Source organism: Salpingoeca rosetta (assembly GCF_000188695.1).
Source record: "Salpingoeca rosetta unplaced genomic scaffold supercont1.41, whole genome shotgun sequence".
Classification (NCBI taxonomy): domain Eukaryota; class Choanoflagellata; order Craspedida; family Salpingoecidae; genus Salpingoeca; species Salpingoeca rosetta.
Window position 1 is genome coordinate 13,277 of NW_004754893.1, and position 20,357 is coordinate 33,633.

At 56.1% G+C, this 20,357-nt stretch overlaps 8 protein-coding genes across 8 annotated transcripts in view; 3 read left to right on the forward strand and 5 right to left on the reverse strand.

Moving 5' to 3' along the window:
- Positions 1-1,051, reverse strand: part of PTSG_11140 (uncharacterized protein) — a gene marked incomplete at its 3' end in the record, with an annotated part of 1,272 nt that extends 221 nt beyond the window's left edge. Inside the window, exons 1-4 of the mRNA XM_004987730.1 lie at positions 936-1,051; positions 703-795; positions 438-515; positions 91-231 (exon numbers count right to left, since the gene is read on the reverse strand). Coding sequence (XP_004987787.1) covers positions 91-231; positions 438-515; positions 703-795; positions 936-962 — 339 coding nt within the window. The 5' untranslated portion in view covers positions 963-1,051. The remainder of the gene's footprint in view (positions 1-90; positions 232-437; positions 516-702; positions 796-935) is intronic.
- Positions 1,052-1,481: 430 nt separating this feature from the next.
- On the reverse strand, positions 1,482-5,623 carry PTSG_11141 (TKL protein kinase; the record flags this gene model as incomplete). The annotated part of the gene is made up of 3 exons (XM_004987731.1): positions 1,482-1,582; positions 1,709-2,139; positions 2,295-5,623. The coding sequence occupies 3 exons, from the start codon at positions 5,621-5,623 to the stop codon at positions 1,482-1,484; spliced, it is 3,861 nt and encodes a 1,286-aa protein (XP_004987788.1).
- A 561-nt stretch (positions 5,624-6,184) lies between these two features.
- PTSG_11142 (uncharacterized protein) lies at positions 6,185-6,982 on the forward strand (the record flags this gene model as incomplete). The annotated part of the gene is made up of 1 exon (XM_004987732.1): positions 6,185-6,982. Exon 1 carries the CDS (start codon positions 6,320-6,322, stop codon positions 6,980-6,982), a length of 663 nt encoding a protein of 220 aa, XP_004987789.1. The 5' UTR covers positions 6,185-6,319.
- A 1,101-nt stretch (positions 6,983-8,083) lies between these two features.
- PTSG_11143 (uncharacterized protein) lies at positions 8,084-10,596 on the reverse strand (the record flags this gene model as incomplete). Its single annotated transcript, XM_004987733.1, has 4 exons — positions 8,084-9,499; positions 9,831-9,922; positions 10,160-10,210; positions 10,497-10,596. 4 exons carry the CDS (start codon positions 10,594-10,596, stop codon positions 8,084-8,086), a joined length of 1,659 nt encoding a protein of 552 aa, XP_004987790.1.
- A 414-nt stretch (positions 10,597-11,010) lies between these two features.
- On the reverse strand, positions 11,011-12,361 carry PTSG_11144 (uncharacterized protein). The gene has a single exon (XM_004987734.1). It carries the CDS (start codon positions 12,316-12,318, stop codon positions 11,083-11,085), a length of 1,236 nt encoding a protein of 411 aa, XP_004987791.1. The 5' UTR covers positions 12,319-12,361; the 3' UTR covers positions 11,011-11,082.
- Positions 12,362-13,545: 1,184 nt separating this feature from the next.
- On the forward strand, positions 13,546-18,356 carry PTSG_11145 (uncharacterized protein; the record flags this gene model as incomplete). The annotated part of the gene is made up of 12 exons (XM_004987735.1): positions 13,546-13,636; positions 13,994-14,089; positions 14,346-14,454; positions 14,678-14,966; positions 15,299-15,457; positions 15,712-15,785; positions 16,003-16,098; positions 16,435-16,958; positions 17,058-17,410; positions 17,434-17,838; positions 17,908-18,038; positions 18,104-18,356. 12 exons carry the CDS (start codon positions 13,546-13,548, stop codon positions 18,354-18,356), a joined length of 2,580 nt encoding a protein of 859 aa, XP_004987792.1.
- A 37-nt stretch (positions 18,357-18,393) lies between these two features.
- Positions 18,394-19,174, forward strand: PTSG_13146 (uncharacterized protein; the record flags this gene model as incomplete). Its single annotated transcript, XM_004987736.1, has 3 exons — positions 18,394-18,474; positions 18,567-18,683; positions 19,061-19,174. The coding sequence occupies 3 exons, from the start codon at positions 18,394-18,396 to the stop codon at positions 19,172-19,174; spliced, it is 312 nt and encodes a 103-aa protein (XP_004987793.1).
- Positions 19,175-19,490: 316 nt separating this feature from the next.
- PTSG_11146 (proto-oncogene tyrosine protein kinase FER) lies at positions 19,491-20,344 on the reverse strand (the record flags this gene model as incomplete). Its single annotated transcript, XM_004987737.1, has 3 exons — positions 19,491-19,591; positions 19,771-20,201; positions 20,337-20,344. 3 exons carry the CDS (start codon positions 20,342-20,344, stop codon positions 19,491-19,493), a joined length of 540 nt encoding a protein of 179 aa, XP_004987794.1.
- Between the last annotated feature and the right edge of the window lie 13 nt (positions 20,345-20,357).

The window sequence follows — 20,357 nt, forward strand, 5'->3', positions numbered from 1 at the left end:
ACACACACACACACACACACACACACACACACACACACACACACACACACACACACACACACACACACACACACACACACACACACACACAGAGGTTGACGGCAACACGATGAGCGTACTTTGCCGTGTGCGAGTGGCCGGCTTCCAGTGCTCTGCATTGATCATGTTGAGGCAAATCTCCGTGCCCTTCTCATTGACATTGGGGTGATAGATGGGCGTGACAAACTTGACCTGGGAAGCGTCGATAAAATGATGTTGTTGCAAGAGAAACAAGATAAGCGGGTGACGAGGTGAGGCTGAGAGACAGCTGTCGAGAGACAACTGTCGAGAGAACTGTCAAGAGACAACTGTCAAGAGAGAACTGTCGAGGCATGGGGGGTGGGTGATCGACACGACATGCGCACACTTTACTGCCCACACACCACGAAACACCCTACCTTTGGCGCCTCAAAAGGGAACTTGTCCGGGTATGTAATCTCCACCTCAAACTTGGCCTTGTTGAAGGGCGGCTCCGTCTGATGGCAGAGGAATGCACATGGGTGAGTCGTGAGGGAAGCGAGAATTGTCACAGAAAACGCATTCAACACACTCAAGACCCATGATGGCGTGCTGTGTGTCGACAGGAAGAATGAAGGAGGTAGGAAGGTTGAGGGGGGCCAAACGAGCAAACGATGATGATGCGATCAAGCGTTGTTGACGAACCGGGAGGATCGTGGCTTTGACGTGTGTCATGTCGGCCTCATCAAAGGTGATGCCTTCCACGTTGGGAACCCCCTTGTGGAGATCTTTCATCTCCTGCGAACGTGTGAGAATGTGCGAATGTGTATGTGTGAGAGGGAGAGAGAGAGAGTGTGTGTGTGTGTGTGAGTGTGTGTGTGTGAAGCCGCCGTGAGCATGCACGGCAAGCACGCACATATGTACCATGTACGGCTCACCATTTGCAAGCGACGTGGGTTTGGCATAGCTGGACGTGTGGGTGGAGATGGACAGGAGACAGATGTGTCAACAAAAGAAACGATGGCGAAGGAAAACTGAATTCAGTTGGTGCGTTTGAAGCGTACAGCCGAGCGAGCTGTGACATGAGGACATGATCTTCCGTGTCCCTGCTTGCTTCTTCTAGTTCAACAAACACAAACGGCCTCAGAAGTGACTCTCTGTGACAAGCACAACCTCAGACCCACTGTCTCACCCCACCATGCTCAGTCTCAGTCGACACAACTTATTGAGTCACCTCAGGTTCCTTTCCATTCAAAGACTCAACGAGTCAACACAGAGGACAATCACACCATCATAGAATCATGTCAAACAGCAGACAGAGGAGGATACAAGCACCACAAAAAGACAAAAAGAGTGAGAGTGCGTGAGTGAGAGTGGTGTTAGGCCCGTAGTGACACAGACCCAGATAGAGATACAAGCACAAACAGAGTGAGAGAGTGTGAGAGAGGATGTCACACGCATAACACTCTCAGCACAGCGTGTAATCAAACAAGATGGTGGTCCTTGAGCTCTCCAAACGACGGCCGCTCACGCGGGTTCTGCGCCATGCACTTGTATGTCAGCGACTGGAACCACTCAGGGATGGCTGCGGATGGAGGTGTGTGCATGTGTGTGTGAGTGAGAAGAGAGGACGTGCAAGCAATCCAAGCACACACACACACACACACACACACACACACACACACACACACACGTACCAGCAGCTTCTCACCATCTTGTTCGCTGTCATCAAATCGCAATCGCTTCCCATCCTCCAAAAGATTGCTGATGGTGGCGAGGATTGGGCCACGGAAGTCACTCCCTTTCTCCTGCTCAATCAAGTCCGGCACACGCTGGGTCGCCACCTCCCACATCAGCACGCCAAAGCTGAACACATCCGCCTCAAAGCTGTACTTGCTCCCCGTCAGCGCCTCTGGTGCCATGTACAACGGTGTGCCCACGCCAGCCGTCAGTGTCATGCTCGTCATCGTCTGCAGTCCAGCCTGCTGGCTGTATTGTGGGTCATCATGGTTGGATGACAGGCGAGTGTGGCTTCTGCCGTGGGCTCTGCCACCACGAGAAAAGCACTGGCGAATGGACCCAAAATCCGTAATCTTCGCGCGAAGGGACGACGACACCAGCACGTTGCCGCTCTTCAGATCTCTGTGGATGTGGATGAGCGTGGAAGCAGTGGTGGGTAGGATGGTGCGGTGAGCAAGAGTGCGTACCCGCATGCAAGCATAGATACGCAGCTTCAAGCACACGCACACACTCACATACACACACGTTCACAAACACACACACACACACAAGCACACCTGTGCATCTGGTCGAGGCTGTGGATAAAGGCCATGCCACTCGCAACGTCACGCAGCAGTCGCAGCTTCAGACCCCACACACTGTTCACATCATCACCCACACCACCACTGCTGCTTTCCTCGACCTTAGTGTTCCTCACTTCCATCAACACCTTCTCCATGTCCTTTCCCAGCAGGTCCTTGAGTGACCCCAGCGCCACAAACTCCAGCACCAGGAACGGGCTGCCGTTGGGATCTGTGCCCGCACCAAAGAACCGCACCACGTTGGGGTGCCGTGTTCGCTGCAGAAACTCCACCTCCTTCTCAAACTCCAACACCGTGCTCTCGTCAAATGCCATGACGGCTTGCTGCAGCACTTTGACTGCCACTGTCACCGTGTCCCACTCTGCCTTGAACACCACGCCAAAGGCACCCGCAGCAACCCGCTTGATCATCCTCAGCTCATCGTACTCAATCTCCCACGCCTTCTTCAGCGCCATCACCTCCTCATCCCTCTCCACCAGCAGCTGTTCCTGTAGGCCGATGCGTTTCGTCATGCCACGGTAGCGGCGTGACAGCCAGGCCATGAGCAAGCCAAGCGCAAGGCCGCCAATCACAGAGCCAGCAGCCACGGCAGCAATGTCCGGCTTGTCCACCACGCACTGCCCACTGGAGGTCATCTTGAACCCACGAGCACATGTGCAGTGGAAGGAAAACACAACCTCAGACGTGATCGCGTTGAGGTCGCGTACGAGGCGAAAGTCTTGTTTTGAAACCTGGATCGGGCACTCAATTGGCGTGCCTTGGAGCTGCAGGGTTGGCAGTGTCGTACGCGACGAGATGACAACGAAATCGATAGAGAACAAGGCCTTCTGGGAAAGGGCCGTAGCGCGCCCAAGAATACGGTTAACTTCCACAGGCCTGTTCAGCCACGCGTTGTTGGAAAAGTCCAGCAGGTCCACTCGAAGAAGGCAAGCACGTGCTGTGACTGCAGCGGCTTGAACATCCACCCCGGCCAAATTGCGCGCGAAGAGGGCTTGCCGACCCCAGCGCGTGCACAGCGTACCAGTCGGTAGAAACTTGGTATGGCTGATATCCAAAATGTCGATGGGAGGGGCGTCAATCGAGGTGAGCTGGGTGCATCTGGAGACGTTGAGCTCTCTCAGGACACTGTGGACGGTGACAGACTGCAGTTGCTTGTTGTCCGTGAGAAGGAGGTTCTCAAATGCCCTGCCCGGGCACACGTTCATAGTCTGGTATTCTGTGTTGGTGATGCGCAGCTCTCGCACGTTGGGCGCAAGCAGCTGGCACACGCCAGTGAGTGGCAGTGTTCTGGCGTTGGCACCGGCCCACCCCACGCGCAGTACAACTAATTGCAGAGGTGGCAGGCTCCGCAGCGATGGAAGCAATGCTGTGATGTCCACATTATCCAGGCCCAGAGTGATCAGAGGTGGGACAGCGGTGATGCTTGAAGCTTCCAACACTGCAGTGGACTGGATGTGCGCGGAGGCGTCCAGCTCAAGGATCTGGAGACGAGACAGGTGACACAGGGGCGCCAAGTCAAGACGCTCTATGTGGTGGCGTTGTAACAGGAGAGTGTCCAGGGCAGGCGTCTGCGAGACGTCTGGCAACGCCTGTATGGGGTTGCCACGGAGAGAGAGTCGCTGGAGGGCTGGCAGCTGTCTCGAGAGCCGCACGTGTGTCAAGTGATTGTTGTCCACATCAAGGGCCAGCAGTGACGACAGCGAAGAAGCAGCAAGAACGCCGTCTATCGAACGAAGGGCGTTGTTGGAAAAGGAAACCTGGCGAAGAGCAGAGGTGCTTGCGAGGAGTCTCGGCGGCAGTGTGACAAGGTGGTTGCCGTTGCAGAAGAGCACTTGGAGACGCTCGCACTTCTCCAAAATGACCTCTGGCAGCAAGGAGATGTCGTTGTCCCGCAAATCAAGGAAAGTCAGTGATGTCAGGTCCCGGAACACGGCTGGTGGCAGCGATGTCAGCCGGTTTTGGAACATCTGCAAAACCTGCAGGGACGATAGCCCGGAGAACATCGTCTCGGGAAGGGACGTCAGGAAATTGATGGCCAGCCCAAGGCTGGTGAGTCGGGTGTTGTGGCTGAAAAGAGTCGGGGCAAGGCCTGTAAGGCGCATGTCTTCCAGAGTCAGCTGATCCAGCATCGTCAGTGCATGAAAAACGTCCGGATCAAGGTGTGTGATTGGGTTCCGCTGCAGCTGCAAAAGCGACAGCTGCGTAAGGCTCTGAAACAGGCCAGCGGAGAGAGCACTCAAGTCGTTGGAGAAGAGCACCAGCCACTCGAGTGCGGCGAGGTGATCAAACGCCCCTGGCTCAATCTGGGTAATGAGGTTCTGGTTCAGGAAGAGCTGCTGCAACGATGTCAGGTCCTTGAGATCATCCTTGAGAATGCGGCGAATGCGATTGGCATGCAAGCCAAGGACAGTCAGCGATGTCATGTCTGACACAGCAGGAACGGTCGGCAGTGAGCAGTTTGTCACATGGAAAATGGAAAGGCTCTCTGGCTGCTGAAAGCCACGCGTGTCGACCTCACGCAGCTGCTCGCTGTTGCGGATGGTAATTCTGTGGGCGTGCATCATGGGGTTGAGCATGCTCAGCTGAAACGTGGGCAGCTGTAAGCCCTCCAAGGTCACGTCGGTGCACAGCGTCCAGTTGCCGTTATCCACGAGCCATTGCAGAGGCTCTTCCTCCACACGCCCATTCACCGTCAGGTTCAAAACGGAAGTGGAGATGGCGAGGAGCGGCAAAGCCTCTGTCATGTCCCCAACCTTCTCGTCTCCCCTCAATGAGATGACAAGGCTGCTATTTCTTGTGGGACCCAGGCACAGCCCATCAAGTACTTGTGCCAGCGTGCATATTCCAGCCTGCATGACAGCTCCATCATCACTTCGTCGCACGCGCCTTTGATGTCGCTGCTGCTGCTGTTGTCGCTGCTGCTGCTGCTGTTGTTGTTGCTTCTGAGTGGCCTGTGCGACCTTTGCGTTTCGGGTGGTGTCCACTCTGTCGTCCACGTGCGTGGGCGCTGAAAACGGGGGCACACGTGAGGCGGTGTGACTTGGGTCATGACGAGCTGATTCGTCATCGCTCCGCTGAGGCTGCTCGTCATTTCGGTTGCCGCAGCCAAACGCAGTCATCATGCGGTGCACCGGTGACAGGTCGACGACGAGCGAAGAGTGCAGGGTGTTTGCAGTTGCCGCAGCGCCTTGGACTTCGTGTGTCGTTGCGTTGTGGGAGGAGTCGTCTTTGCTGCTGCTGCTGTTGCTGTGTGCATGGGGATTGGGGGAAAATGCCACGCCATGCGTTCTCAGCACGCGCACCATGCTCTCTAGTGTGCCATGTACTTCCGAGCAGAGCTGAAGGAAATGTTGTGGGGGGGGGAGGTGAAGGGGAGGTGTGTGTGTGTGTGTGTGTGTGTGTGTGTGTGTGTGTGTGTGTGTGTGTGTGTGTGTGTGTGTGTGTGTGTGTGTGTGTGTGTGTGTGTGTGTACGACAAGGTTAGCAGTGCAGCACCAGCACAAAGCAAGCATTACAGACAAACGAACGAAAATACATAAGAAAACCAAAACGACTTCCTGGCACAGCACACCTGCTTGTCTTGTTGGAACCGGAGTGGTGTGGTTGGAGTTGCAGCAGTTGCTGAGCATGCGTGCATGGTCACCGTGACGGCTGCCACGACCAGCACCATCACCACAGCCGTCGTCATTGTGCCTCAAAGTTTGACACACTTCAACAAGAAGGCCTGAAGGAAGGCAAGGGCACTAAGGGCAAGCTCTGCAAGCAACAAGGCAACAAAAGAAGAGCAGCAAGAGCGGTGCTTGATGTGGCGCTTTGCTCTTCTTTGCTGCTGTTTGTGGAAAATCACCTGAAGCCATTCACGATCTTCGACAACACAAGTCAGCAAAGGACTGCTGTCTGTTTCCTTGTAGCACTGCTTGCTTGCTTGCTTTCGCCAAACAAGAGAAGAACAACATCTCACAGCACACAGCAGCACCAAACACAACATCCCATCACACCAAGATGTGTGTGCGCCTTGTCGCGGCCTTCCGTGCCTGCATGCTCCTCGTTGTTGCTGTGCTTGCCAGCCTTGCGCTGTTTGGTGCTGCTTCTGCGCAAACGCAAACGCAACCGCAAGCTGAGACCTCGGACGAGGAGCTGTGTGTGGACCACCTTCGGCGAAGCATCGAGGACTTTGTGGATGCCATCACCACGTCTTCATCTGGGGACGAGGGCGTCATGCGAACGCGCATCCAGGAGCATGTGGACAAGTTCTACACAGAGGACCTTGCTGCAGAGTTTCCGTCGTTCATGCCACGCACGCACGCCTCGATGGTGGACGCGTACAGCCAGGTGAACACGCCGCCAGGGTGCGGCCTCAAGGTGACGTTTGAGGTGACGGACGTCATGGCCGTCAACAACAGCGCCGTGGCCAGCAACAACCCGGAGGAGCGGCGCATCAACTGCGTCATGGCCATGACGTTTGCCATGGCCACGTACTCCACGGAGAAGCCCGGCCCGCCGTGCCTCTTCACCATCCCCGAGCGCCTGAACGCCCGCCTCAACCCGCACCTCGACAAGATGGAGGTGTTCAACCTGAACGTGGACGGCCCGCTCATGGGCCAAAAGCTCGGCTCCTGCTTCAAGACGTGCTTCAGCGGTCATGGGGGGCACGATGAGCTGTGACGAGGAGGAGTGGAAGGTGTGTGTGTGTGTGTGTGTGTGTGTGTGTGCGTGTTGTGGAAGGTGAGGGGGGCGGATGGTTGTGCGTGTGTGCGTGTGTGTGTGTGTGTGTGGTGGGATGTGGGCAGTGACGTGTTTGCATCTGTACTTCTTGTCCGCTCTCGCTGCCCCTCCTTCCTGCTGCTGTTACATTCTCTTCTGACTTGAGGCACAGTGACCGAGTGCTTGCTTGCATGCGTGTGTTCTTTGTGTGCTTGTTTTGACTTGTGCTTCTTGCGTCTCTTCGTTCATCCCTTCATCCACGCCAGTACATCCTCGTTTCAAAGTCATTCTATGATGTGCACGGTCGAGCAGCACGCAAGTTCAACAATGTCACGCATTCACACAAACACCACAGAAGACAATCCACAATATGCATCGCCACCAACCCATCTCTCTTGATAACAACTGCACAGGTCAAGCGCAGCACCACGCAATTGCATACACCAAGCGGATGAAGGTGAAAGTGCCACGAACGGCCAGTTTGTGTGTCAAGCAGGAATGCCGCATCGCTTGACACTCAACACCACGCGGCCACTCCTGTTGCCTCTGTTGCTGCAGTAGCTGCTTTGGTGGGTGGGGACTGTCGCTGGGGGAATAAATAACGTGCTGTGGTGCGGCCTGTGCGCTCGCTCTTGTGTCGTCTCGCCATGCTCCACGCTCTGGCGCAAAGGGTCTGCACAAGAGGGGCAGTCGAGTGGAAGCAGCAGACGAACGGGGGAAGCATCCAGCATGTGTACGCCATCCTCTCAGTTGCGCATTGCGGTGCGTTGCGTTGTGTGCAGGAGCAGATGCGCATCACATCACAGCACACATTTGTTTGGTTCCATTGCCGCTGGGGGGGGGGGTGTCGGACAATGAATGATGCGAGGTGATGTGACGCTTGTTCTCAGGATAAGAGGAGTGTTTATCGAAGTGACCACAAGCACTGCAGTAATGGTGTACTGGTGGGCAACAGCTGTGCAGGAAGAACAAAGCCAGAGGCTGGGTGGTAGGCAAGCCACAACAGGAAAAGGGGACACGCTTGCAAGTATGCAGCCAAAGCAAGGCAACGAGAGTCGTTGATTAACACCCAGGGTCGATGACAAGTATGTTCTCAGCATAATGTGGAATGGCGTAGATGATGCCGTTGTTGGCGAGCACGCCATCCCACCATTTCGAGTTTCCAACAAGGTTGTTGACGGCAGCTGTGTCGCTGGTGTTGGTGGCTGGATCGAAGATAAGGACGGACGAGGATTCATATGGAATACCTATGATGTTGCCGTTGGGTGCAAGCACACCACCAACCCATTTGGCTGTGCTGGTCGTGTCAGTAATGGTGATCGTGTCTGTGGTATTGGTGGCTGGATCAACGACGAGCATACTTCCAGCATAGGATGGCATCGTGTGGATGAGGCCGTTGCCAGCCAGGACGCCACCCCACCACTTGGTAGTCGTGCCCAAGCCAGCCAGCGTGCCCGTATCCATTGTGAGTGCCACCGGGTCAATGATGAGGACTGAGGCTGCGCGGACTGGCATACAATAGATGAGGCCGTTGGCGGCCTGTACGCCGCCGTACCACTTGTAGGCATCGGAAGGGAGGCCACCCATGGTGGTAGTATCCGCGGTGTTGGTGGTGGGGTCGATGACCAACACAGATGTGGCGGAATAAGGAACAGCGAAGATGAGGCCGTCGCTTGTCACAACGCCGGTGTACCACTTGTGGCTGCCAGATCCAAGCGACTGAATGCTTGTTGTGTCAGCTGTGTTGGTCTCAGGGTCAACGATAAGCATCGTGGTGTTTCCTGCGGGAAGCATGTAGATGAGGTTGTCGTGTGTGAGGACAGCACCGGCCCACTTCTCTTTAGCTGCTCCAAGTCCGGCGATGGTGGTGGTGTCGACAGTGTTGGTGGTGGGATCGATGATCAGGACTGAGTCAGCATCAAATGGGGTCGCGTAGATCAAGCCGTTGCCAGCCAATACCCCGCCAATCCACTTGTTTGTGGAGCTGCCAAGGTCTCCGAACGTGCTGGCACTTGGGGAACACACCTCAGCTCTCAGCGCATCGATCCTTCCTTGGTTCACGCTGATCGTGCCCTGCTGCTTGTCGATCGTGGTCTGCTGCTCCTGCACGTTTTGCTCATACTCCTGCAGCATGCTCTGCTGTGTTGCCACCGTCTCGAACAGCGCATCCACGTTCATCCCGTTGACCAAAACGGGCTGGCTCGCTGGATCGCTCGTGTTGATGTGCAGTGCGCCCGCATCGTCCTCCACAAACGTCACTTCTCCTCTCATTGGTTCTGCGAGCAGGACGAGAAGGAGAAGGAAGAGGATGGTGGGCAGTAAGCGGGGGAGGGAGGGAAAGGCTGCTGTGGTTGTTGTTGTTGGTGTTGTTGTTGCGCTTGTTGTTGGTGTGCATCTCATGTCGCTGAGCAGCATCTCGTCTGCTGTGCTTGCTGTGCTGTGCTGTTGCTTGTCTTGCTTGGTTGTTCGTGCACAAGTCTAGAAAAAGCAAAGCAAGCAAAATCGCAGCAGCCACTTCGCTCTTCTCTGCAGTCTTTCCTCTTCAGCTTCCCTCTCCCTGCTGTTCTTGTTGCTTGCAGCCAGCTCAAGAAGACACGCACACTCCTTCCTTCATTCCTTCAGGTACTGCGTGTTGCCTGCTTGCCTGTTGCCTGTTGCAGAAGAGAGGAGGGGGATGAGGCACACCGTCCCTTCGTTCCTGAGGCAGTCGCTGTTACTGCTGCGTGCAGCTTCGCCACTCCACTCTCCTCGCTTCCACCACACAGTCCACTCCACTGCTCCCAGTGTGAGATCACATCACATTACTGACCTTCCGCAGGCTCCCTCGCTGTCCTCGTTGCTGTTTCGTCCACACACGACCAGAGGAGACGCCGCCTGTCGTCGACCACCCAGCTTTCCTTGCTGAGGCAATGACACGGGAGAGGCAGAGACCCCTTCCTTCGCTGCACCGCCAGCTGATTGTAGTGGGGGGGGGGTGGCGATGAGGTTTGATGTCAGCAAGAGCAGCACACGCTATTGCGTGTTCGCGTGCCACGTACACTTGGCTTGCTGTGACACAGTGGAAGAGGCAGAGGAACCACTCTGATTCCATTTACACACGTGGAGGATAGGAATATGGCACTCATCGCAAGACCTCACCCCGACGTTCACCGAGACACACCTCTCCCTCGCTGGCATTCCACTGCGCACCTGAGCACGCGTGCATGGATGCACGCATGGATGCACGAGCATCCACTCTCCCTCTTTCCACTCATTGAGCAGCCAGACCAAGGTGCAAGCCAGCAACGCGTGTGTGTTTTGATGTGAGGTAGTGAGGATGGTGTCTTCTCCTTGGGTCGTGTGCATAACGTGTCTGGTTTGCTCACATGATGCATTCCAACATGGTGTGTGTGTGTGCGGTGGCTTGATGTGCATCACGCTCACGTTGTTGTCCTGTTTCCTGTCGTGCTTCTGCCTGTTGCAGGTGAACCTGCACCTGCACTGTGCTGCTGGGGGTTGGCCGTGACCTCTGCGTGTTCCCCTGTCGGGCTCGACCGCACGAGCAACGCCTCCACTGTGTTGATATCCATGTCCATGTTGTGGATGACATGGACTGCAGTTGTTTTGCTCGTGTACTGATGACTGACTCAAAAGAGTGATTGCATTGGTGTCCTGGAAGAGGTGGCTTCCCTTCGGCATAAGTGCGTGCATCATCGTAGTGGCACAGCTGTTCAAACTGCATGGATGCGAGTGTGTCAAGGAGTTCACGTCAAGCTCTTTGAGTGTTGCAGTCTTGCAGTTGACACTGTTCTTGATGTTTTGACAATCGGGCCGGGGTCAATGCATGTATGTACAGTTGAAGAACAATGAACAGCATCGATACGCAGGGTACAAGGAGAGAGACAGAAGAAGGAACACAGAGGTTGACAGAAGCAGCAGGGTGGAAGACTGAAAGAGCCAAGGCGGTGCAGAAAGGTGCGAGTAGGAAAGCATGTGCACACACACACACACACACGCACACACAGGCAGACAGACAGACACAAAGACACATGTACATATGCACACACACACACACACCCACATCAGCACCCAGGGTCAATCACAAGGACCGACTCGGCATCATGTGGAATGCCGTAGATGAGGCCGTTTGGTGCGAGCACGCCATCCCACCACTTGTAGTCGCCACCAAGATCGTTGACGGTTGTTGTGTCGGTAGTATTGGTGGTTGGATCGAAGATGAGGAGGGATGAAGAGCTGAATGGAATGCCAATGATGTTGCCATTGGGTGCGAGCACGCCACCAATCCACTTTGTGACGCTGATTTGCTGAGCGATTGGTAGTTCGTCGGTGGCGTTGGTGGCTGGGTTTATAACAAGCGCGGTGGCAGAGGATGCTGGGATGGTGTAGATGAGGCCATTCCCTGCCAGCACACCACCAAACCACTTTGCTCTCGTGTCGAAGCCGCTGATGGTTGTGAGGTCCATTGTGAAGGACTCTGGATTGACGATGAGGACAGAAGACGCCGACCTGGGGATACAGTAGATAAGGCTGTTGTCCGCTTGCACACCGCCGTACCATTTGTATTGCTGGCTCGACAGCCCGGACAGCGTGGTGGTGTCGGCTGTGTTGGTTTCTGGATCAATGATCAGAACTGCCGTGGCGAAGTACGGAACGCCGAAGATGAGGCCGTTGTGAGCCACCACACCGCTAAACCACTTGGCATCCATCGATCCAAGCGAGTGGATGCTGGTGGCGTCAACTGTGTTGGTGTCCGGATCGATGATGAGCATGGTCTCCCTTCGTGAAGGGAACATATAAATAAGCCTCGTCTGTGCCAACACAGCACCCGCCCATTTGTTCTTGTCCGTTCCAAGTGCGGTGATTGTGGTTGTATCGACGGTGTTGGTGCTGGGGTCGATGATGAGCACGGAAGGGGAGTTCCGAGGTGCAGCGTAGATCAGGCCGTTGTTGGCCAGCACACCCCCAAGCCACTTTCCACCCAGGGAGTCGAGCTGGCCAAACGTGCTGGCGCTCGGGGTGCACACTTTGCTGCCAAAGACACAATCGATCATGCTCTGCTGCACCGAGACGGTGCTCATCAGCGTGCTGAGTGTCTCGTGCACATTCACCCCGTTCACAAACACCGGTTGGCTCATTGGATCGCTAGTGTTGATGTGAAACGCGCCCGCATCATCCTCCACCAGCGTCACCTCTCCAACAACGCTGCTGATGAACGGCATCCAGCACACTGCCGCCGCCACCACCAGCAGCACGGGGAGCAGCATCACACGTGCCTGCAGGCACCCCATCGTTCTCATCGCACAAGAAGAGGAGAAGAGGAGAAGGAGAAGGAGAGAAGAGAAGAGAAGAAGAGGAGAACAGAAGGAGAAGTTAAGTCTGCCTTCCTCCTTCCTCGTTCGCGTGGCTGTTCGCAGGACAGGCGCAACACCAAGAGAAGACAAAAGAAGACCGGATTGGTTGTTGTTGTTTGTGGCGTTTTTGGCTGGTTGTGGTTGTGGACGATTGTTGGGAATCGTGCATTGGATTTCCAGCCACACACAAGCAAGCAAGTTCACTGTTGTGTGTGTGTTGTTGTTGTTGTGGAAAGGAGCACGTTGACACGCATCCATCCCTTGAGACAGCCTTCCATCCATCCATCCATCCATCCATCCCTCAGCCTTCCTTCATCACCTCATCACTGGACCAACAAGGACAGAGCACACACGGCACACAGCTTCATCACGCAGTGCAGAAGAAGGGCGTGAGTTGAACACATGTGAAGGAGGCAGCCATCGTGACTGAAGAATACACTGTTCATCCAAAGGTGCGTGTGTGTGAGTGTGTGTGAGGTCATTCCATTACATTGCATTGCATTGCATTGCCCAGCCTTATCTACGCAACACACGTAAACGCATACGCTCACATACATCACACGTTGTTCCAACGACACGTGCTCACGCCCATCTGCCTATCTTCCATTGTGCTGGTGCACCTTACCTCCTCTCGCATCTACGTCGTGTCTGACATCGTGACGCTCTCGTCCCCCCGCCACCACCTTCTCCACGCTGCCTCGCGCCTCTGTGAACATAGTGTCCATGCAGACAAGGACGCACACAGGTGCACCTGATGTACGCATATGATGCAGCTGTCCCTCTCTGTCCAAGACACTCCCCAGTCACTGCTGCCGGTATCATAAGGAGTGTGTGCCCTTCCTCCCTCCGTCTGGTTGGCACCAGCATGCATGCGCGCAGCGCCTCCTCTCCACCAACACGGCACGCTCCTCGCCAAGACAACTGCAAGTATGCGTGATGTTGAGTCTGGGCCAGCTGTCCTTGCCAGACGGTGGATGGAGGAGCAGGAGAACAACGTGAACCTGCTGCTGCTGCATGTGGCCACTCGACTCCACCACCACCACCACAACAACAACAGCCATGGCAGCCTCCTCAGGCAAAGTCCACCGTGGCATGTGGCTCGTGTGATCAGGGCAATGCGGCCGTCTTAAGCGACAGCAGCGTGTCAGGCCAACGGTGATCAAGACCACACTCATGATCGAAGACAAGACGGTTGCTGTCGAACAACTTGCAGAGGTGTCATCAGGCCAGCTGGCAGACATTGTACGCGACGGGCGGGTACTCCGTTGAAATCGTCTCACCGCCACAGCAGCGTGAAGAGCAGCAGGCTGTTGATGGGGTGTCCACGTCCTCCACTTCAGCTTTGAGCACACCCGACAGGAAAACAGTGGCGCCTTCCAACAAGCGCCAAGACGCTGTTGCCGACACTCTTCGGAAAGCCATCACCCCACCCCAGCACAACAGCAGCTCCCCACGCCTCTGGGGTGCGTGCATGCACTTGTGTGTGTGTGTGTGTGTGTGTGTGTGTGTGTGTGTGTGTGTGTGTACTGTTCAGTGCTCCCTCGCTTCGGCATACTCTCACCCTCGGCACTTTCTCACTTCCACTTTCCACTTTCGCTGATGCGGTCGCGCTGCACTACAGGCATGCCGTGCACCTCATGCGTGCCCAACATTGAGGGCGCATGCCTGGGCGTGCACAGCAATGTGTCGTGTGGGCCTGCTCACTGGCACCGCGACGGTGAAGCCCTGCACCCATCATCGCCAGCATCAGCAAAGTCGGCGGATACAAAGGCCCGCGAGGAAATGCATACACCCGCACAAGGCATGACGTACCTCAGCATGTGGTATGCGATGTGCGCGGCACTGCATCTCTGCTTGTTCTCTTTTGCTTGCATGCACGCGCGGTTGCTTGTATGCACGCATGCCCACTTTCCACTTCAACCTCTCATCATGCTGCTGCTGCTGCTGCTGCTGTTGCTGGACATGCATGACAGGCGACGCTAAGGGCCCTGCCCGATGTTCAACGGTGCAGGTTGATGATGCGTTGGGCCGTATGCAAGTCAAACACGAGACCTATGCAACGGGACCACGCGACATGATCACGTGCGCATGTGTATGGGTGTGTGTGTATGTGTGTGCGTGTTTGCACTTGTACGTGTCGCTTCGTCTTGCTTCTTCTCTGCTTCCCCCTCCAACCGAATCCCTCCAACTGACTCTGTGTCTGTCCTTGCTGCAACACCTTCTTGCTACCCATCACCACTTACTAAAGAATGCCTTGTGTCATGCACTTCACACGATGCCCATTTGTTCCTGCAGCGCGCTGAAGGATGCTGGGGCACGCGTCGGAGCTGGACCACGAAGCACCACCACCCACCCACAGGAGCGAGATCCGCTTCTGCCCCATCACCTTCATCGTGTGCACCACCGTGTTTCTTCGTCACGTCCATCATCGTGGCCGTGTGTGGCCGGACTCCTGGGATGCGTGCGTCGTCGATGACATATCGCAACACAACCTCATTCTCACGCTGCTGGGTCTGATCTCCTTCATTTTCCCGGTCGGCCGTTTCGTCTCCGCGGTGCGGTCCACCATGCACGGCGCTGCCAACATGAATGTGGTATGTGTGCGTGTGTGTGTGCGTGTGTGTGTGTGCGTGTGTGCGTGTGTGTGTGTGTGTGTGTGTGTGTGTGTGTGTGTGTGTGATGTGTTGCGACCACTTCCGCGTTTTCTCTTCAAGCCCACCACCGCAGTGAACGAGAGAGCGCTGTACTTGCCTTCTTTGCTCACGTTTGCATGCGTGCACACGTGTTGCTGATCCACACGCACTTGCTCTTGCGTCGTCGTAAATCCACCTCAGGGTTGCGTACCTGTACTCTCTGGTGGTGCGCATTGTTGCACCCGCCGCCCACGATTACTTTGACTTGTGATGGTTGCGACCTCTTCTTTGAGACCGGCATTCTCCTCTTCACCTTTGTGTCGCCTGGGCGGTACATCGAATACCTCGCCAAAGGCAACACCTCCAGCCTGATGAAGGAAGATATAGTCAAAGGCAACCGCGTGGAGGAGCGAATTGACACCGAGCTCGTGCAGCGCGGTGACAAACTGAAGGTGCGTGATGAGGGGTTGGGTGTTGGAGTCAGTGGTGGTGCTTACATGTGGTGGTCGGTGATGGGCGGGTGGTTGGTTATACCTGCTGCAGCAGCAGCATTGTGGTAGTTGTTTGCAGCCCTCAGCTGCGGTTATGGCAGCCGCCAGAAAATGCACTGTCGTTGCATCTCGCTCACCTTCCCTCACGTTCTTGGTTGTAGGTGGTGGCCGGTGACAAAGTGCCTGTGAATTGATTGGACGCCCGCGTGCTGGAGGGTGCGGGTGAAATGGACGAGGCCATGGTCACGGGCGAATCAAAGCCCGTCTCGTCTCCAAAGGCGTTATTGTCGTATGGGCGGCACCATGGTGCATGGTCTTTGAGGCCACGCATGTTGACAACGAGGATGCTCAACTGTCAAAGGCGCCCATCCAGCAGGTGTGTGTGATGGATGCAATATGCTACACCACCGTTTCACACGTGCCTGTCAATGTTTCTGCAGACATTCCCACTCTCACACATACTCACACACCCTCTCCCTTTCCTTTCCCTCCTTGTTCTTTCCCAGACAAGCTGGCGGGGCGCTTTGTGTCAGGCGTCGTGTTGCTGTTGGTGTGTGGGTTGCGCTGCTGACCTCGGGTGCCGCTGACAAATTGGAGCTCACGTTCGGTGTGTGTGTGTGTGTGTGTGTGTGTGTCTTGTGTGTGTGTGTGTGTGTGTGTGTGCTTCGTACTGGTGCTCGCGAGTCGTGGTTAGAGAACACTCACACACTCACTCACTCACACCTCCATGCCCACACTCACCTTCACGCACTCACACGCACATACACACACGCTCTCTCACACACTCACAATTCTGCCAAGACGGGCACGCTGACGGTTGGATCTCCACAAGTCATGTGTGCGCGTGCTCGGCGATGATGACACGTGGACGGAGGAGGACGCCCTGTTGAAGCTGGTGGCGGCTGCAGAGGCAAACAGCGAGCATGCCCCTGGGCCAGGCGATTGTGGCACACGTCGGCGCTGTCTCTTGCAACGGACTTCAAGACGGTCTCTGGTCGGGGCATCTCAGCAACCGTGGACAGCAAGCATATTGTCATTGGCATGCCCATTGTGCTATGGGCATGCACATCGTGGTATTGGCAATCCAACGCCATCAGCGGCAAATCGCGGCAGACGATGCACGAAGATGAGGAGACGCGTGGCTGCACGGTTGTTGTGTGCTCGGCAGACGGCAACCTCCTGCCTGGGCTATGTGAGGTCTCGCTGACACGTACAAGCCCTAAAGGTGAAGAGGCGGTGCGCCTTCTGTGCCAGCACGGCTTGCGCCTGGTCATGCTCACACGGGCGACAACGAGGGCACTGCGCGGTCCATCGGGGGCAGATGTTGGCGTCGACACCGTGCTCGCAGGAGCGTGCAGGAGATGGAGGCGAAAGGACGACGTGGTGGCAATAGTTGGCGACAACATCAACATTGAGTCAGCGCACGTCGTTCTGATGATCAAGGACGACCTGCTTGCTGGAGGTGTTTTCTAGTCATACACCTGTTGCATGCGACCGTGCTCCGCATCCACTACAACGTTCATCTGGGCCGCGTGGTCTACAACGCCACCGGTGTGTGCAGGTGGTGGACACGGCGACGCGTGCGCTGCTGTTGCATCCTGGAGCAACTCCGCTGACGTTACGCGGCTTTGCGGCTGCAGCCATCCACTGGTCGTGGCCAGTGGCCACATAACCAGCGACGCCAACGATGAGTGCACACGATTCGCCACATCACCAGCGTCCACGTCTCGGCGATCCAATCCATTGCAACAGCCACCACTTCGTCACCTTCTCCTGTGCGCCTTTGGCATCATTTTGGCGAGGGCCATGGCTTCATCGGCACCATCAGCGTGTCTGCGAGCAGAGATCAGCACCTGCTTTTGTCAGAAAGCCGGCAGTTTTGGCGGCGTACAGCCTGACCTCCTCCTCGTCACTGTGCGTGTCCCTGATCCACACAGCCCCCTTGCAGCAGGGCGCTCGTGCTCGCTGCCGGGTACGATGGCGCAAAGTGTTTGGGACCTGGACGACCCCTGCCGTGTGGCCTTGAAGTCCCCGTGTGGTGGCCAGCACAATCGATCAGAGGCAACAGCGGGGGTGTGCACCAGCACCTGGATGGCGAGCGCGTCCTGACCGCGCATACCCTGGAGCAGTGGAACATGACAAGTGTTGCCATTGTGCTGTGGAGCATGCGAGGCTGGCAGCCCATCACGCAGCACCACGCCGGCCAGTGCAAGCTTCGAGTCAGCCACTTGGACACGCGACGCCAAGCACGTGCTCCTGTATGGCCGAGCTTCGCGGTGCCGGCTGCGTATTGTGTGCTCAGCTTCAACATGGGCAACACCACGGCCGTCGCAATCCACCCTGTTGGCCATCTAGTTTGACCGCAAGGCACGATGCTTGGCGCCGTTGCCCTTGTTACCCACCACGTCGAGGCGTCGCTCGAGCTCCCAATCACCTCCCGTTCAATTGACTGTGGCAGCGTTGCTGAGCTGCAGCGAGCCCTGTGCATGTTCCCTGCCACCGTGAGCACTGCCGTGGAGGATGCCGAGGCAGACACGCCGCCGTCTCTGTTGTCGATTGCGGCCAACAAAACCAGCCACGCGCCCGCACCCTGTGCCATTTCTTCAGCACCTCCACCAGCGTGTCCTGGCTCGACTGCAGCACAGAGCAGTTCATCGTGGACAAGGTGTGTGAGTTCGCCAGAGCCTTCTTCAACCCTAGCGATGACAAGCCCTGGCAGGGAAGCCCTGGTCACTGCGCGTCGCCCCTGACGCACACACTCGTGGCAGACGTCATCCTGCTTGTGTGCACGTTTACAAGCGAGCTTGAGCTTGCGACCTCCACCGCCGACAAGCAGTACAACCACCAGCAGCGGGCATGATTGTCTCACCAGGGCAGACAGGACATTCATCAGCGAGATGAGCAGCAGTACGTTTTGGCACAACCTGCTAAAGTTGTCTGGTGAGCTGGCCAAGCTTGAGGACCCTGGGGCGCGCGTGGTGCCACTTGTCGCGTGCAGCTGGTTTTGTGAATGATGGTTTCAGTCTACGGACGATGCGGAGCTGTTTGGCAGCTTCATTGTTCGCGTCAGCGCCAGTTGCTGTGGGAGGCAGCGTGGTGCATGCTCACCGTCGCCCTCATCAGTGGCAAGGACGTGGCCCAGCTGCTGCTGGGAGTTAGTGAAAACAAGTCGGTGGTGATCATGCTGGTGCTGGGTGTGCTGGCTGGTTGTGGACATGGTGCAGGAGGTGCGGCAGTCAAGGCTGGTTGGAAGTGACGAATGTAGTGTTTGTGTTTGTGTTTGTGGTGCGTACTCCTTCCCAGCACGCACACTTCCCAGCACGCACACACGTTCCTTTCACTGCGGTGCTGCCTGCAAGCATTCCATCCAGCGCATGATCCTGGCCCATCTGCTTCGACATGCGCCACTTCTTGCTCTGCTCGCCCTCTGGGTGGACGTCGTTCCGGTTGTTGCTGCTGCTCAACGACAACACGTTGTCGGGCAACGGCCTTGCTGCTCGTGTTCAACAACATGCTGCTGCTGGTGGTGGACTTTGACCTGGACACCTTTGACGGCGACTACAGTGGCGGTGCTGGCTGCTGTGCGTCCTGCATGTCATCTCCATGGTGCTGCTGAACCTGCTGATTGCGCTCGCGTCGGACTGCGCAGATGTTGAGTTCCAGCTGCTACGTGGCTGACGCATGCGGAGAAGGAGGAATCGATGTATGGATGTGCGACGCTTTTTCAAAGTGGTGGCTGCAGCGCGCAGTGGCAGGGTGTGCTGCATGCGCTGAAGAAGGAGGTGCAGCACAGCACGTGCAGAACGACGTTGCCGACCATCATAGAATGAAATGTGACATGCCGTGCAGTTGATGGTGTTGTGTTGGTTTGTCTTTGCGTTGGTGTTGGTTTATTGCTTGCACTTTGCGTCGTTCCAAACCCCACAATACATGCATGCTGAAGACACGTTCACAACTTCGTACGTAAGAAGAGCAAGTAAGTGCACACACACAATCAAGCAAAGTGGTGGTCCTTGAGTTCTCCAAACGACGGGCGCTCACGCGGGTTCTGCGTCATGCACTTGTACGTCAGCGACTGGAACCACTCGGGGATGGCTGTGCGGAGGGGTATGTGTGTACATGTGTGCGTGAGCGTGAGTGACGTGCAAGCAAGCAATCCAAACACGCAAACACACACACACACACCTGCACACACACACACATACACACACATGCACATACACACACACATGCACACACACACACAGACACACACACACACACACAAAACTCACCATCTTCTTCACCATCATCAAATCGCAGCCGCTTCCCATCCTTCATCAGGTTGCTGATGGTGGCGAGGATTGGTCCCCGATACCCGCTCCCCTTCTCCTGCTCAATCAGATCAGGTGGTCGCTGCGTCGCCACCTCCCACATCAGCACGCCAAAGCTAAACACGTCTGCCTCAAAGCTGTACTTGTCGCCCGTCAGTGCCTCTGGTGCCATGTACAGTGGCGTCCCCACGCCAGCCGTCAGCGTCATGCTCGTCATCGTCTGCAATCCAGCCTGCTGGCTGTACTGGGGATCATGGCTTGAGGTGGGGGAGAGACTTGTGCGCTGCTGGTGCTGGTTTCTGTCACGTGTGAAGCACTGGCGGATGGACCCGAAATCCGTAATCTTGGCGCGAAGCGATGATGACACCAGCACGTTGCCGCTCTTGCAGCCCCTGTAAAGTGGATGGTGGATGGGTGGGTGGAGATGAAGGGGTGAGCAACCTAGCAACAAACACGTGCCTACACATACACACACACACACACACACACACACACACTCTCACTCACACACACACACACACACACACGTATGCATCTGTTCGAGTCTG

Bases quoted from the DNA above. Each gene is read 5' to 3' on its own strand.
- PTSG_11144 (XM_004987734.1), bottom strand. From the start codon at position 12,318: ATGAGAACGATGGGGTGCCTGCAGGCACGTGTGATGCTGCTCCCCGTG.